The sequence below is a fragment of the Helianthus annuus genome, chromosome 11 (assembly GCF_002127325.2).
Source record: "Helianthus annuus cultivar XRQ/B chromosome 11, HanXRQr2.0-SUNRISE, whole genome shotgun sequence".
NCBI classification, from domain to species: Eukaryota; Viridiplantae; Streptophyta; class Magnoliopsida; order Asterales; family Asteraceae; genus Helianthus; species Helianthus annuus.
Genome location: NC_035443.2, coordinates 175,185,926 through 175,202,746, shown reverse-complemented (window position 1 = coordinate 175,202,746; position 16,821 = coordinate 175,185,926). Strand labels below are relative to the sequence as shown.

The 16,821-nt window shown below is 36.2% G+C and overlaps 2 protein-coding genes across 2 annotated transcripts; both read left to right on the top strand.

The window, feature by feature from the left end:
* The first annotated feature begins 2,818 nt into the window (after window positions 1-2,818).
* Window positions 2,819-10,495, top strand: LOC110888830 (receptor-like protein kinase THESEUS 1). Its single transcript, XM_022136333.2, has 3 exons — window positions 2,819-3,727; window positions 3,845-3,895; window positions 9,401-10,495. Exons 1-3 carry the CDS (start codon window positions 2,819-2,821, stop codon window positions 10,439-10,441), a joined length of 2,001 nt encoding a protein of 666 aa, XP_021992025.2. The 3' UTR covers window positions 10,442-10,495.
* A 60-nt stretch (window positions 10,496-10,555) lies between these two features.
* Window positions 10,556-12,622, top strand: LOC110888831 (receptor-like protein kinase HERK 1). The gene is made up of 4 exons (XM_035980173.1): window positions 10,556-10,645; window positions 11,453-11,455; window positions 11,546-12,445; window positions 12,596-12,622. Exons 1-4 carry the CDS (start codon window positions 10,556-10,558, stop codon window positions 12,620-12,622), a joined length of 1,020 nt encoding a protein of 339 aa, XP_035836066.1.
* The last annotated feature ends 4,199 nt before the right edge of the window (window positions 12,623-16,821 follow it).

Here is a 16,821-nt window from a genome sequence, read left to right as displayed (position 1 = left end):
CCCATGCGCCATGCGTCCATTTGGCTCACTTTTCACAAAGGGCCAAAACCCATGCGCCATGCGTCCATTTGACTCACTTTTTATAAAAATCACCAAACTCCATGCGCCATAAAAACCACTACTCTTATAAGTCCAGAATCCCTCCTAGACGATCAACTCAACTAGAAGGCACACTGGACTAGGGGGACTTGAAGAGGTATGGTCCCAATTCCCTGCATACATGGCAGGGACCACACCACTTTTGAGCATACATGGCGACCACATCAGCAAAGCAATCCAGAAGCTTCTAGAAACTTCTGGAAGATCTGCAGGTGGCACCAAAGATGCTCTACCAGACAAAAAAGGACAACACGTGTCACCACTCGCAGAACGCCACATAGGCCTGCGGCAAATCAGGGGGCAGAGCTGACAACACCGGTACAAGGTTTCCAGCATGGGCAAATGTAAGAGCGCCACGTGTATCACTACACCTGCCGTGACAGAGCAGACCAAGAGTATATTCCCCTTGGTCGGACAGCTGGCGCGCGCCCACAGCTGGCACAGCTGCTCCTCCCTTCTTCACCCTCCGGCTATAAATAGGACCCTTCATCATTCAGGTTCAGGATCTTTATTCTCTTTACTTACTCTATACACACACTATTTTATTATCTCAGAACAGTACTTATTCTCACGTCGGAGCCTGATTAAGAGGGAAAACCCCCTATCTCCCCCTCTTAACGAGACTAACGGTGTTAGTGTTTTGCAGGATTCAAGCTATTGCCACGAGTAAGGAAAGAGGTTGAACCCACAGAAGAAATAACCCCACAGATTAACCTCAGCGTTAATCTGTGTTTCATCAAATATAATTAAAAAAGAACATTGATCTGTGTAGAATTCGTCAGCTTGAGATATTTTGACCAAAGGGAGGGATGAATACGAGTGGCTACTAAAATAATCACCTATTTGATGTATATTATGGTATACTTTGGTCAACAAAGCCAATTCAGTTATACCAAAATAATCACCATCCTCTCTCCCGCCCCCTCCCAATCGTATAGGTATTACAAGGTAACAACATAACACGCTTGGCCATTTTTAACTATATATTTTGAAGTTTCGAATTTCAATTACCGAATGCGAGATAGAAATCAAAACTAGTGCCGACTAAAGGTTAACAAAAGCAAGAAATCAAGCCAACAATTGGACATGCTCATGACATCTTTCATAGAAACACCATCGGAGTCGTTGGGCTCCGACGTTATAACAAGTATTAGGGCTTTGGACTCGTGGAACAATCTCATTGTACTCAGAATACCGTTGATTGATCTTAGTATATGGGCATCACCGCCCTTATTTAGATATTTGTGAGATTGGAAAGTTAAAGGAACATTTTGAGAATATTCCTTTTAAAAAAGAAAAATACAATTAAGCTGTATTTTTTTTTTTTTTTTTTGAACGACAAATTTGGATCACTGACGGACCACTGGAGTATCATTGTGCCAACAGCAGAACCACCCGATCATATCCATCTCCACTAGGCAATAATGTCTATACACCAATTCAGGAGGAAACCCAATAAATCTGGGAAAACCCTCTTTGTGGTAATCGAACCCATGACCTAATGGTCATAAGCCTTATCCCACCCCCAAGATACAATTAAGCTGTATTACATTTAATTTATTTAATTGATGTGTATTGTTGTATTACATAATTTTTGATAATAAAACGCTGAAGGACAAGTAAAACCAACTTATAGCATAAAATATAAAACAACGTCTTCTAAATTATTATATTATCTAATAATAAAATAATATGACAACATGCAATTGTTTACATTCTCCTCATCTAAATAATTTTCATTTTTAAACATGGCTTCCTAATATACCTATCACATGTATAGTTGGATTATTTTTGGCATTAAAAAAACAAGAAAAAAAAAACTTCGAACCCATGTGCAACGACTTTTATTTACTTCATCAATGTAGGGTCAGGGCGACTAGCAAGTAGCAAGATGCTATACCAATATATCAAATTGTTGCCGAGTGGAGTTGGATAATTAAATCAATATATCAATAATTATTATTTTTAACGGCAAATTTAGATCGCTGACGGATCACTGAAGTATTATGATGCTACCAGCGATGCCACCTGATCATATTCATCTCAACTAGGCATAATGTCTATACACCAATTCAGGAGAAAACCCAATAAACATGGAAAAAAACTCGTCTTGTGGGAATCGAACCCAGCACCTGTTGGGAAAAACCATGGGCATCAATAATTACTTAATGAAGTGAAACTAACCAAGAAAAGTGCCCATTTAAACCAAGAAAAGTGGCATACCTTGTGACCCTCTCGGAAGAGCCTACAAAACTTTCTCTCTCTCTCAAACCAAAAATCGTTAGATTCCCAGCGACGGTAACCGCGTCATCGCATCTCTGTCTTAGTCGCGAAGTCAATTTTCATTTCCGGTTTGCAATCACGATCTCTTGGTCTTCTGGAGTTAAAATCCAAGTTTCATAGTTTGTTTTCAAAATCAAAATATTGTCTCTTTATTTTTCTTGATCCTTTTCTGTTTGTGTTTTGGTGGTCGTGTCATTGGCTATGGCGGCTCACGATAGGTGTTGATTTCATTTTTTGTAATTGAGGCAGACCACACCACACCCATGTCTATTAAGACTGGTTGTGATAATCGCCAGCTGCCTGCCATAATCCTTTTGTCTTACCCGAACCCACCCCTTTTCTTACTCTTCTAACTTCAATTCACCTGCTTATAAATCTTTTGGTGTCGGTTTTTACTTTAGTCAACACAAGCATCATGTCTTCATCTACCCAAGAGATGGGCTTTGGAGAATATTATGATTCCTTAAAAATCCCAATAGAAGAGATAGAATTAGCCACCAACAACTTCGCTGATGAAAATCTCCTCACACGTGGTTCATCTTTTGAGGTCTACAGAGGACAACTCTTGCAACAAGGGGACTCCATCAATATTGTTGCACGGAAATGTCGACAAAGGGTCATTGTGGGTACCGAGTTTGTGGTTCTTAAAGATCTCAAGCACAAAAATATCGTTTCTATATATAAGTGGACTGATAAGGATGTAGATAAGGATGATGAGGTATTCATCATCATCAACAAGTATGAGACCAACGAAAGTCTTGACAAACATCTTGGTAGCCCAACTCTCACTTGGATGCAAAGATTGCTTATATGTGTCGGGGTCGCACGTGCATTGAATTATCTTCATTATGATGCATCAGAAAATCAATATGTCATACATGGTAACGTCAAAAGCTCCAAAATTTTACTAGATCACAACTTGGAACCCAAGTTACATGGTTTTAAATTTGCGGTTATAGCTAGAAAGCATCATCTTCACCTTACCGGTAAGTACAATGGCTCATTGCATTATATGGACCCGGCATATGAAGACACAAGTGGTTTGAATCATAAGTCAGACATTTTCTCCTTTGGTATCGTGTTGTTTGAAGTCTTGTTTGGGAGAGAAGCATCTATTCCAAACGATGATAATTGGTATTTTGCTCGAATGGCTAGAGCACATTATGAAAAGAGAAAACTTGATAATTTGATAGAACCTGATCTTCAAAAACAAATGAATGTGCAATCATTAGACCTTTTCGCTGAAATAGCATATTGTTGCATAAAGGAGCAGCGATCACAACGTCCCGACATGAAGATGATACGCACAAGACTTGAGAGAGCACTAGAACTTCAACGCAAACATGTAAGACCATCAATCTTTTGACTTCTTTTCTACCTTTCGTCGTTTTTTTGTCATAACCAATAATCTATAATTCTATTAGTTTACTAATTTTCATTTTTGCGATTATTCACAATGAAGGAACAATCAACGGTTGTAGCGGTTGAAGGTACAGCATCCAACCACTTCAAGGTAAGATAATGATTTCCATTTTGATTATAGTGATTGTGGTAAATTATAGGTACCCCAGACCAATGTCGCAAGCATGATATTTAACTAAAGTTACTTTTATGTATACAAAATGTTTTTTTTTAACTTTTCATATATGTTTTTAGAATACCACGCGCGCACACACACGTGAATCTCTATAATATATATATTGTGGGGGGATGGGGGGTGCTAGTGTGTTTCTTATATATATGCGTGTTTGTAAGCTAAGGTGCGCTTTCGTGATTTTGATAAATATTTTTCATCAGTCTAAGAGAAAGCTAGATAAAGTCTAAAATCAAAGGGTTAAGATGTAAATACATGAAGTGGTAATGTATACGATAGTTTCTTAAGTTAGGTAACTTCTTGTTTTGCATCGAGGCTTTTATCAAAAGCAAGCTAGTTTTGTGTTGTACGTTGTTGTGAAATCAACACCAAGAACACTCAAACACCAACCAAATGCTTATCAACTTTATTGAATCAAAGATAATTGAACTATTACAACTGAGAATTGAAACATGAACTGAAAGAAATTATGAAAACAAGAAGTAACCTAAACTGACTCCTAACCCCTCTTTTATACCAGCTCCTAACGATCTTTAACAGTTATTAAAGAAAAATGACACAAATACCCCCTGTACTTATAAGTAATAAGCCAGGTCAACCTTCACCTTCTAAAACTTATTATTTTGACCTCTAACCTTCAACAATCTCCACCTTTAAAGTCAAAATCAAGAGTTTAACCATCCACTCATGCAGAAATCAAACTTTCTACCTGGCAAAGACTTAGTTAACATGTCTGCAAAATTCTCCTCAGTGTCAATATCTTTAACTAACACCTCCCTTGCATTAATAACATCTCTAATAAAGTGTAGCCTAACATTTATGTGCTTGCTTCTTTCGTGAAAAATTTTGTTCTTGGTCAGCTGCACAGCACCTTGATTGTCGCAATGATTCACCTCATCAAATCCCAACTCAGCGACCAACCCCTTTAACCACAAAACCTCCTTTACAGCTTCTGTTAAGGCAATGTACTCAGCTTCAGTTGTAGATAAAGCAACTACATGCTGCAGCTGAGCTTTCCAACTAATCACATTACCAAGTTCTTTCAAAAAACATACCAGTTATAGATCTACCTTTATCACGATCTTTGGCAAAGTCTGAGACAACAAAACCTTCTACTTTATACTCAATACCCTCTATACTACCAAAGTTCAATCCCCATTCTTAAGTACCCTTCAAATATTTCATCACCCATTTAGCAGCTTCCCAATGCTTTTTACCAGGATTTGCCAAAAATCTACTTATCACACTAACAGCATAACCAAGGTCTGGCCTAGTGCAGACCATCAAATACATTAAACTCCCTACCAGGTTAGCATAAGGAATATTACTCATGTACCTGAACTCTTCTTCTGACCTTGGAGAATTTTCTGAAGGCAATTTGAAATGCCCTGCCAATGGAGTCTTCACTGACTTACAACTACCCATAGCATAACTGTTAAGGATCTTCTGAACATAACCAGTTTGAGACAACTTCAACTTTCTCAAACTTCTGTCCCTAATGATCTCCATACCCAATATCTTCTTGGCAATCCCCAACTCTTTCATTTCAAACTCGATCTTCAACATTTGCTTTATTTCTTCTATGTTCTCCTTGTGTTTACTAGCCACAAGCATATCATCAACATACAGAAGCAAGTAACTGAAACACCCTAGACAATACTCCCTGAAGTAAACACAGGAATCATAGGAACTCCTTGAAAAACCATTATTCACCATGAACTCATCAAATCTTTTGTAGCATTGCCTAGGAGATTGCTTTAAGCCATATAACGATCTTTTCAATAAACAAACCTTCTCTTCATTCCCTCCCTGTATAAATCCAACTGGTTGTTTCATAAAAATCTTCTCTTCCAAATATCCATGCAAAAACGCAGTTTTAACATCCAATTGTTCCAATTCCATATCTAGAGCTGCAACAATGGATACTAAAATTCTGATCGAAGTGTGTTTTACTACTGGTGAAAATATCTCTGTATAATCCACTCCAGCCCTCTGAGTGAATCCCTTAGCTACAAGCCTTGCTTTAAATTTGGGACCTTCTACACCTGGAATGCCATCTTTGACTTTATATATCCACTTACAGGATACTAACTTCTGATCTTTGGGTCTTTCAACTAATTCCCAGGTGTCATTCTTCATCAAAGAATCCATTTCCTCTTTCATAGCTATACACCACTTCCTTTTATCTTTGGAAGTAATTGCCTCTTCATATGTTAAAAGCTCATTAACACACTCCTCTTCTGCTGCAATGAACGCAACAGCAGACATAGAAACACTTGATGAATCTCGGAATTTTAGTGGCTTTAATATAGTTCTCCTCGGCTTGTCTCTTGCCAAACTATAATCTTGTGTGTCTTGTGATACACCAGTACTCGAGCTTTCTTCTTGAGGATCTATCCTATCTTCATCACAACTAGACTCCACCTCAATCTGAACTTCTTTTCCCTTTGACACACTATCATTCATACCTGGCATTTTATTGCCAACCATATCTTTATACAAGATATCTTCACTGACTTTCACATTCCTACTCTTTATAATTCTAGGGCTGCCACCTTCCACCTTCCACCTTCCAACTTCCAAAGTCTATACCCTTTTACACCTTCCTGATATCCGAACAAAACACATTTATAAGCCCTAGAGTCTAACTTATCTTACTGACATGAGCATACACCAGGCAACCAAAAACTTTCAAGTCTTCATACTTTGGCTTAACCCATGTCCACATTTCCATTGGTGTAACCCTAGAAGGTGTTCTGTTTATTAGGTATGAAGCGGTAGACACAATTTCTCCCCAAATATACTTAGGCAATCCTGAACTTAACCTCATACATATCAGCCTGTCTAAGAGAGTTCTATTCATTCTCTCTGCAAGACCATTCTGCTGTGGAGTTCCTAGTATTGTTAAATGTCTAGCAATACCATTGACCTTGCATAATTGATCAAACTCTTTATTGCAATATTCCAGCCCATTATCAGTTCTTAATTTCTTTATCCTTCTCTTGGTTTGGTTTTCTACCAAAGTCTTCCATTCTATAAACTTCTGCAGTGCATCATTCTTGTGTTTGATAACAAACACCCAAACCCTTCTTGAGAAATCATCAATAACAGACATGAATTATCTTTCCCCTCCTAATGATTCAACCCTTGCAGGCCCCCAAATCAGAGCGTATATAGTCAAGAATTCCCTTAGTGACATGCTTACCAACCCCAAACTTAACTCTTTTATGTTTGCCCCAAATGCAGGTTTCACAAAACCCTACATCACAACTTTTAATGTCACCAAGAACCTGTTGTTTCTTTAGTTCTACCAGCCCTTGACTACTTATATGGCCTAATCTTTTATGCCATAAACTAGCCAACTCATTATCCTTATCAATAATTGCAACAAAAGCCAATGACCCATTATTAACACTCCCATCGAGCACATAGACATTGTTATCCTTTCTTGTACCAGTTAACAATACTAGAGATCCCCTGATCACTTTAGCCTTTCCATCATTTAGACTTACACGACATCCTTCTCTTTCAAATGTACAAAGAGACAATATACTTCTCTTAAGACTAGGCACATACCTGACATTTCAAACTTCTACTTGACTGCCATTCTTTAATTTGAAAATAACTGTACCAACACCAACGATCTTGCAGTGTCTATCATCTCCAAGCTTCACATGACCCTGATCTTCATATCTCAAAACTTTAAAGAGCTTTTCCGCCGCTGTCATATGAAAAGAACCTCCTGAATCAAGTACCCACTATTCTTTCATGTCACTACTTGTAACACACATTACATCAGAACTATCATAGCCATCTGAGGCTTCTTCTTGAGAGTTATGATTTACATGTTTTCGTGAATTGTTACTAGCCTTATTCTTTCTCTTTTTCCATTCTGGGCAGTCTTTCTTGAAATGTTTCTCTGAGTTGCAGACAAAACATTTTCATTTAAACTTCGACTTTGATCTTGATGTTGATCCTTATGACATCTTGTTATGTGATCTATGTTCTGATCTGCCTCTCACAATAAGCCTTTCTCCACCTTCATCCTTAGGATCAAACTTCTTTTTGAGTTCTTTAGAATTTAATGCAGCCAAAACTTCTTCCACGGTAAGAGTTTCTCTTGCATACATCAAGGTATCAACAAAATTCTCATATGAGGAAGGCAATGATGACAGAAACATTATTACCTGATCCTCATTGTCAATTTCAACCTCTATATTTTCAAGATCAAGTGTAAGTTTATTGAAGTCATCTGCATGTTCTTCAATTGACTTACCAACACCCATTTGAAAGGTATACAATATCTTCTTCAGGTACAATTGATTAGCCAGGGACTTCATCATGTACAGGGTCTCTAACTTCATCCAAACCCCTGCCGCAGTGGTTTCCTTGGACCCTACTCTCAAGACTCTTTCACGGAGACTCAAGATGATCGCACTATACGCCTTCTCCATTATTTCTTTCTTTTCTTTCTTGGTTAACTCAGCCAGAAGATGATTTTCCCCTTTCAGTGCATCTACGACCCCATTATGCACCAGTAATGCCCTCATCTTCAACCGCCACAAGCTAAAATTGTTCTTGCCATCGAATTTTTCTAATTCAAACTTTGTAGACACCATCTTGAGTACCAGTTGAGCTTTGATTCACCGTTTTCTTTTTCTTCTGAATCGAGAGCCACACCAGGCTCTGATACCAATGGTCCAACTGTTGTGAAATCAACACCAAGAAAACTCAAATACAAACCAAATGCTTATCAACTTTATTGAATCAAAGATTATTGAACTATTACAACTGAGAATTGAAACATGAACCGAAAGAAATTATGAAAACAAGAGGTAACCTAAACTGAGCCCTAACCCCTCTTTTATACCAACTCCTAATGATCTTTAACAGTCATTAAAGAAAAATGACACAAATACCCCCTGTACTTATAAGTAATAAGCCAGGTCAACCTTCACCTTCTAAAACTTATTATTTTGACCTTTTGACCTTCAACATACGTCAGTGACCTTCCAAGTTCCATGTGAAATCATATATCAAACCAAACAGTTTCTTTTCCACACGGATTCTGTTTTCACTTGGTGTTTTACTTTTCTTGGAATGGAAAGAAGGTGAGTCAATTTTTTTATAACAGAAACATATCATATACTTTATACAACTATAAAAACTTAACAATTTAGAAGTTATTTTGGGCTTTGTCTCGATCTAGTAACTTTTGATTATATAAAGAAACATTTCAATAAAGTGACAAAGACATGGTTATATTGCATTCTAATCCTTCCTAGCAAATATATGGTGCATCTCTCTGCTTCTCTTCTAACCCTTAATGTAATATTTGGGCCCCCCCTTTACTTTCTATATATTTCATGAGTAATGTAATATTTAGGTGCATCTACGCTTTTCTGTTAACACGTAATATTGCAGGGGAAAAGCTTGGATCACTTGAGACTTCGGTTGAATGATATAGAGTTGGCCACAGATAAATTTTCAGAAACGTGCTACATTGGATCGGGTGGATATGGTATGGTGTACAAAGGAGAATTGGACCATTTTGATGGCATGGATTCTCTGAAAATTGAAGAGAAGAATAAAGGTGAATTTCGTAAGAAACATAGTTGTGTAGCTATTAAGCGCCTTCATAATAGAGTAGACACACAAGGAGAACAAGGGTTTGTTTCAGAAATTGAAACGCTGAGTAATTGTAAGCATCCGAATATTGTCTCTCTTCTAGGATTTTGTGACGAAGGACATGAGCTGATTCTCGTTTACGAATATGTTGCTAAGGGAAGTCTTGATGATTATTTGGGAAACATGGATGGCATGACTAATCTTGTTTGGGCCCAGCGTTTACAAATATGCCTTGATATAGCACATGGATTAAACTATCTTCACACCCACATAGAGGGCAAACCAATGATAATACATCGAGATATTAAGAGTGCAAACATCTTATTGGATGATAATTGGGTGGCAAAGATTGCTGACTTTGGGCTCTCCAAATTACAACGTGCAAATCAACAAGGTACCACCCTTATTACCAACAATATTGCTGGTACAGAAGTGTACCTAGATCCAGAATACAAGAATACTGGTAAACTGAAAAAGGAATCAGATATCTACTCTTTCGGAGTAGTTCTATTTGAAGTGTTGTGTGGAAGGTTGGCATATGATGAAATATATAGTGGGGGAGGGCTTCCATCAATAGCTCGACAATGCTTTAATGAGGGAACGTTGAAGGGAATGGTAGATCCAAAATTAATGGAAGCTGATGAAATCATTTCTTTGCTAAAAGGGGGTGTCAACCAAGATTCTCTAGAAACATTCTCTAAAATTGCAGATCAATGTTTGGAAGAAACTCAATCCAGGCGTCCAACTATGGAAGTCATCATCAAAGAACTTGAAAAAGCATTGAATTTTCAAGTAAGTAATCTATTTCAAAATGTAACTTCCTTATTTGTTAAATAGATAAAGTATGATCTACCTTCACATCAGTTTTTAAGGTATAAAGCACAAACTCAAAAACGGAATCACCCCTAACTAAACTGAGTTTTTTTGAGTGAGTTAGGGTGTTGGATCAAAATGGCAAGAAAATTGAAAACTCAGGGACTCAGAGAGAAAAAACTATTTGGACTAACATGGCAATTTGGAACAAACTTAGGGACCAAAATGGCAATTTACTCTAAAATATAATACACCATTTATTCATAACTCATACCTTAATTTTATTGTGAGTTCATGTATTTGCTTAACTTTAGACATAGAACTAGAAACTTGATATATGAGTTCAATCTAAATACATAAAAGAACATATTATACTACATATACAATCCCAATGGCGGGGAATAGTGCCATCCCCTATTAGCCCGTACAATTTATGGTTTTACCCCTAGTTTAAAATTACGAATTTGCCCCATCTTCAAAATCACGGTTTAAGATTACGATTTTGCTATCGTTTTAGCTTTTGACAAATTATAATTTTACCTCAGTTCAAAATTACAGTCTTACCATTTTTTTTTTGCAAAACTATGGAAGTGTTTTATTTTAATTGATTGACTTGATATAATTTTTATTCATATCAGGTTAACACTCTCTCATTGGTCCTGAAAGTTATAATTTTGCCCCCGGTTCAAAATTAGAATCTTGCCATCGTTTTAGCTTTTTTATAGCAAAACTATTATGGTGTTTTTTTAATTGGTTGAGTAATATTCGGCCTTCCGCCCCGAAACGCAGGCGGGGTATACTATAAATGGTTTGAAATCTTAGCAAATATTTGTATTTCGTGTTCGTGTGTTCCTTGTATGTAAAGTGTTAAAAAGATTATGGAAAAAAAATCAAAAAGAAATGATAAAACCTATAACACATCCTATAGGTTTTATCATTTCTTTTTAAATTATTAAACCAATGTCCTTACACACATACATATTTCTTCTTTTTAATTTTTTTTTTAATGTAACGTATCAATGCTTTAATTACCAGCAAGTAAATTTTTTAATACAGTTGTTGCATACTGCAATTGTACGTAAATTTGTGAATTACAAAGTTGATTTTTTTAAGTGCCATGATTCACAGAAAAATAAGGACAATCTACATATATCACTTAAAGCCATAAAATTGGGCACACAAAACTTCAGTGATTGCAACTGCATTGGAGAAGGAAGATTTTGGAAGCTTTATGAAGGAGAAGTTGATGATGCTTATGCATGTACCCGTGTTGTTGTAAAGCGGTGGGATGGAAAGTATCGTCAAGGACATATTCAGTTTTTGAAGGAGTTTGAAACGCTTCTCAAATATAAACATGAGAACATCATTGGTCTTGTAGGCTACTGTAACGAAATGAATGAAAAAATCATCGTTTACGAGCATGCCTGTAATGGAAGTCTCAATAAACATCTGGACAATCCTAGTCTTACGTGGATGAAACGCCTCAAGATATGCATTGATGCTGCAACTGGCTTGAAATTTCTTCATGAAGGTGGTGTAGAGCAAGAGGCTTGGATGCGGCATAGGGACATTAGAAGTGGTAGCATTCTACTTGATGCTGATTGGAATGCTGAAATTTCTAATTTGGAGTTCTCCACCAAAGTTGCTGAAAGAGCTGAACATTTGGATGATAATGCTTTCTTCTCGTTGGGATACATTGACCCTTGCTACGAAACAAATGGTTTCTTATCAAAATGCTCGGATATATACTCGTTAGGTGTGATTTTATTTGAGATGTTGTGCGGGAAATTGGCCTGGACAGAGGGATGTGAGAATCACTCTCAATCGTTAGGTCCTTCGGCTGTAAGATACTACAATGAAGAAGGAAACCTTGACAAGATGATATTTGAGGGCATAAAGGAACAAATTACCCCACAATCATTGACTACATTTCAAATGATTGCCATTCAATGCCTACAGGTTGACTGGTTTAAGCGGCCAGCTATAGACCAAATAATAATACAACTTCAAAAGGCATTGGAATTTCAGGTAAGTTTTCATACATCTATTTTAGTTGGCTTCCTGCTTCAAGTACATTTGTAAGAAAACTATTTTAAAGAACTGTATAAGCACATCAAGAAATAAAAGCAAGAAAAATATTAATGCTAGTAACGTTTAAGAAATAATATTTCTTAAAAGGTGAGCGTGCTGAATGAAAACCAATAACATATTAAATGAACTCTCTTTGATTGTTTAATTATTAAATGTATAGGAAGATTATGAATTATGGGAGCCCAAGCTGCCTATAGACTACCAAGAAATAATCCAGGTTTGGAAAACCCCACAAATCTACAAGCACAAATCGAAAAAGGATCTCTACAATATGTTCTCTAAAGGAATCCTCCTACAAGATGGCAAAGTGGTAACCCACTCCTCGTATTTCATTTCACTTAACCATCATCTTGTGTGAATGGTTTATGAATTTCAAATACTTCACGATTTAATAACTCGTGCGTGCAAGGGGTTTTAAGTTCTTTTTTTTTTTTTTTTTTTTTTGTGAAACAGTTGTTTTCACTCGGAAGTAACAAAGAAAGAAATGAAATGATATCAGCAAAAAGATTTTCATATAACTATTTGTTACCTAAATGGCGATCTCTTCCAGAATCAAGGTTCCTCTCTCATTCACTGGTGCATTTTGTATGATAATCTATTATAAATGACAAACATCTTGAAACCATTCTTTTATTTAACAAAAATGATTAACATACCTAACCATTCAATGCTTGAAACAGGTTTCCGAAAGTAGCAAAGATGTTTTATATTTCGAATTTGAAGATTCAGATCAAGATAAGAACACAATATTTATCTCCAAGTGTCAATTGTAAAGTTCATCTCATCTTTAGATTTAGTGGTCCAAGAAAATCTCAAGCTAAGCGGATGTATGTGAACCTAAAGTACAAAATGGGGAACGAAAGCTTGAATGCATATTTCGCAACATGGAGAGAAGACGGGTGGATGATGATTGAATTATTTCAATTCTTGAATCACAAAAAAGATATTGATTTTGAGGTTCTACTAGAAAGCTTTTCACAATCCTATTGTGGAAGTGATTCCATCTACATTGAAGGCATTCAGTTTAAAGCAATTGACGATGCAAGTTTCAAATTACCCTCTGGCTCCCATTATATATTGTTCTATCAATTAAACGTTTTCAATATTTGTCTTAATTTTTTATGCAGGTAACACACGAAGAAATTGAAAAGTTAACGGCAGACCATCAAGCCTTGAAATCAAAATCGGAGGCGAATAAGGTGTGATAATTTCCACCTAATTATGATGAAACTTTTTTTTAAGAAGAGCCTGTATTGTAGAATAAGATTATTCGTTCTTGGTTTTTTTTTTTTTTTTTTGTATTATAAACTATGTCTTAATCCTTGATCAAATAGTTGTGGTTCTTGCCAAATCCGATGAAGGAAAAGAAAGATCACACGATTTGGTTCTCATTATGTCATATACAGAAAAAGAAAGATGAGTTTCCTTCTACAAATGAAGATATGCTATCAATCCAATCCGGGTTTGTTCTCTAATTTCTTCATATTTGTTTCTGATAATCATTTAGTTTTATTGTATAAATTTATAAAAAGGCTAACAGGTTCAAAGTTTTTAAGAATTTATCAAAGAATAAAATGTTTAATGTTTATATAACTAAAACGGTCACAAGTGTTATAGAAGTTTTAAAAACTGACATGGTTAAAGTTTTATTAAATTTAATAAGATCTAATTAGTCAAAGTCCTATAAAAGTTTATACAAGAAGTAATCTGGTTAAAGTTTTACAACTCTAGTTATAAACAAAAGGAAACTGATTTTAATAGGTGTTATAAATTTTGATTAAATTATCATTATTTAAATGTCTAAAATTTTAAATAAAAAAAAGGATTTTTCTTATAATAATAAACCAAAACACAGCAGGGGCCCACCATTTTTTTTTAATATCATGCATTTGATGGTGATCACTAGCTTAGTAGCTTCTTGGAATGGTATGTATAGTATCACACAAACGGTGAGTTGTAATTGGGCCTACTATTAGTCTAGATGCTAAGAAGGCTTTTAATGTGAATGCATAGAGCCCAATGTAATGCCCATTAGGCCCACTATTAGATAATAAGACTGTAAGTGCGAATAGTCCAATGAAGGTCCAATGGGCCCTAAGGTTTAATTAGTTTTGATAATATATGAATAAGAAATTTTGTTAATCTCTGATTACACCCACCACCAAATTTACGAGGCCTGCTGTAAGTTTATGTCAGATTATATGTTTTATATGTTTGAGTGCATCTTCAAGAAGTATATAATTATATGATATGTAGTACATACAGATTTATTGGAGCGATTGAGTGTCCACGACAACAAATATTACGAATCAAGTGCAAGATTAAAAGTCAAATGTTGTCAGCAAACGCCCAATATACGTGCTACCTGGTGTTCAGGCTTTCAGAGAAGTGTCGTGGGTTGCATGGTCCGGTGATAGTACGAGATTTATTCAACTGGAGAAGCAAAGAGACGGGAGTTGTTTATTTTAGACATCCAAACCCCTGGAATGTACGCGATACTGACTCGGTTCCAAGGCAGAGGAAAGATGGATGGATGGAGGTTATTGTGTGGAAATTCAACTCAAATTATGAGCTTAAAAATGATCATCTTTTTGTTAATTTGAAACTCATAACTTATGAAGGGACTATGTCGGGCCTTATTGTACGTGGCATCAAGTTTCGTCCGATCTAAGTTCGTACCGGAGAATTTCAGCCATATCTTAGTCTAAGCCAGAAGTAGTTCGGTAGGCCAGATCCGTTTAAAGAACATAATCATATGCTTAGTGCTGATGTGGCAGTGCCAGTGTGAGCGAACACCCGTCAAGAATGGTATGCTAGACACCCTGAATGTTGGTTTAGTAAATTTTTTCGGTAAAAAATTGCTGGTTCAAGGTTAATGGTAAAATAGGTGCTTTGACAAGAAGTATGATTGAAGCATTGATGATAAACAGGACAGTTGTAATCTATTGACAAAAAAGTATGAATGAAGTTTCATGTTTCTCTAGTTAATATTAGTTATCACAGCCTTGTTAGGTTATTCGGTTTGTTTACGGGTCATGCGGGTTAATGGGTCACGAGTACGAGTCAACGGGTCATGATCAAACAGAAATTCAGCAGCGATTGATCAAATAACAACCTTAACCTAAGACTCAGCTACATATGCGATTAGAGATCGACACCACTAGCCCTATCTGAAATCCTGACCCACAACTAAAAGCCGACTACTTTGCTAAACAAAACATAAAATAAACATGTTAAGCTGCTGACCCAGTTGACCCGTTAAGTTGCTGACCTAGTTGACCCATTAGCTGCTAAACAACCGAATTAACCCAACATTTAAAAATGTCTATTCTATAGTAGGATTAGTGACAGGCGTATACACATAAACCGTTTATTTTAAAACAATGGTGATCGACACAATGAAAGAATCATCATGGTTCACTTCTATCTAGAAACCTTTGTTGGTCAGTTCTGTTTTAGGCATAATGAAAAACATGAAAACATACCTTTGATTGCATCAGTACAGGCCAGCAGAGAATCCAGATGGAGACCGGGCAATAGTGTTCGACATGATTGTCAGCTTGATCTGGTTCCTCCTTAGGGTGCAATCTAATGATGGTGATGATAAGAAACCGAAAAGGGTATCGGTTAGGAGAGGAGGTCGATTGATATTATGTGCTATTAGGGTTTGCGAAACTGTCTAACCCTTTAACCTCCACATTATTCTCCTTATATATGCACCCAGGAGGAAACCCTAATTAGTTAATAATGGTAATTAGGCCCATCAACAATTACCAACTAATTATTTAATAGGATTGTTATATATTTTGATCCATATAATGTAAATGATTATAATGGCTACTATATTAAATATAATATAAAATATTTAATCTTACATTCTCCCACTTAGCTGAGTAATCATTTACTATGAGTGTTAGATAAGCCTGATCAGGAGTTAACACTCATTTTAGCCTTAAACAAATACTATAGCAGAGAAATACAGCCGTTGAATCATTATGCGACTCAGGACCCCCATTAATCATACTATAGCCTTAATTTAAAACCTAATCGTCATGATCAAAATACGCATAAGCCCTTTGTTTGATTTGTAACTTTATTTGTCTATATGCCATTATGTCGACTTGACATATTCTTAGAGACGTACAAAATCAAACTGGTGAGGAAAATTAACTAATACTTAGTCATTCATAGTACGATATGCAATTGCGCATGGCCATTAATTAATACCCGTCTATGAGCTCTCTTAATAAGACTTATGGGTAATAGCCCTTCAGTTTATAGGATCCTTAAGCATATCATGAATGTATTCGATA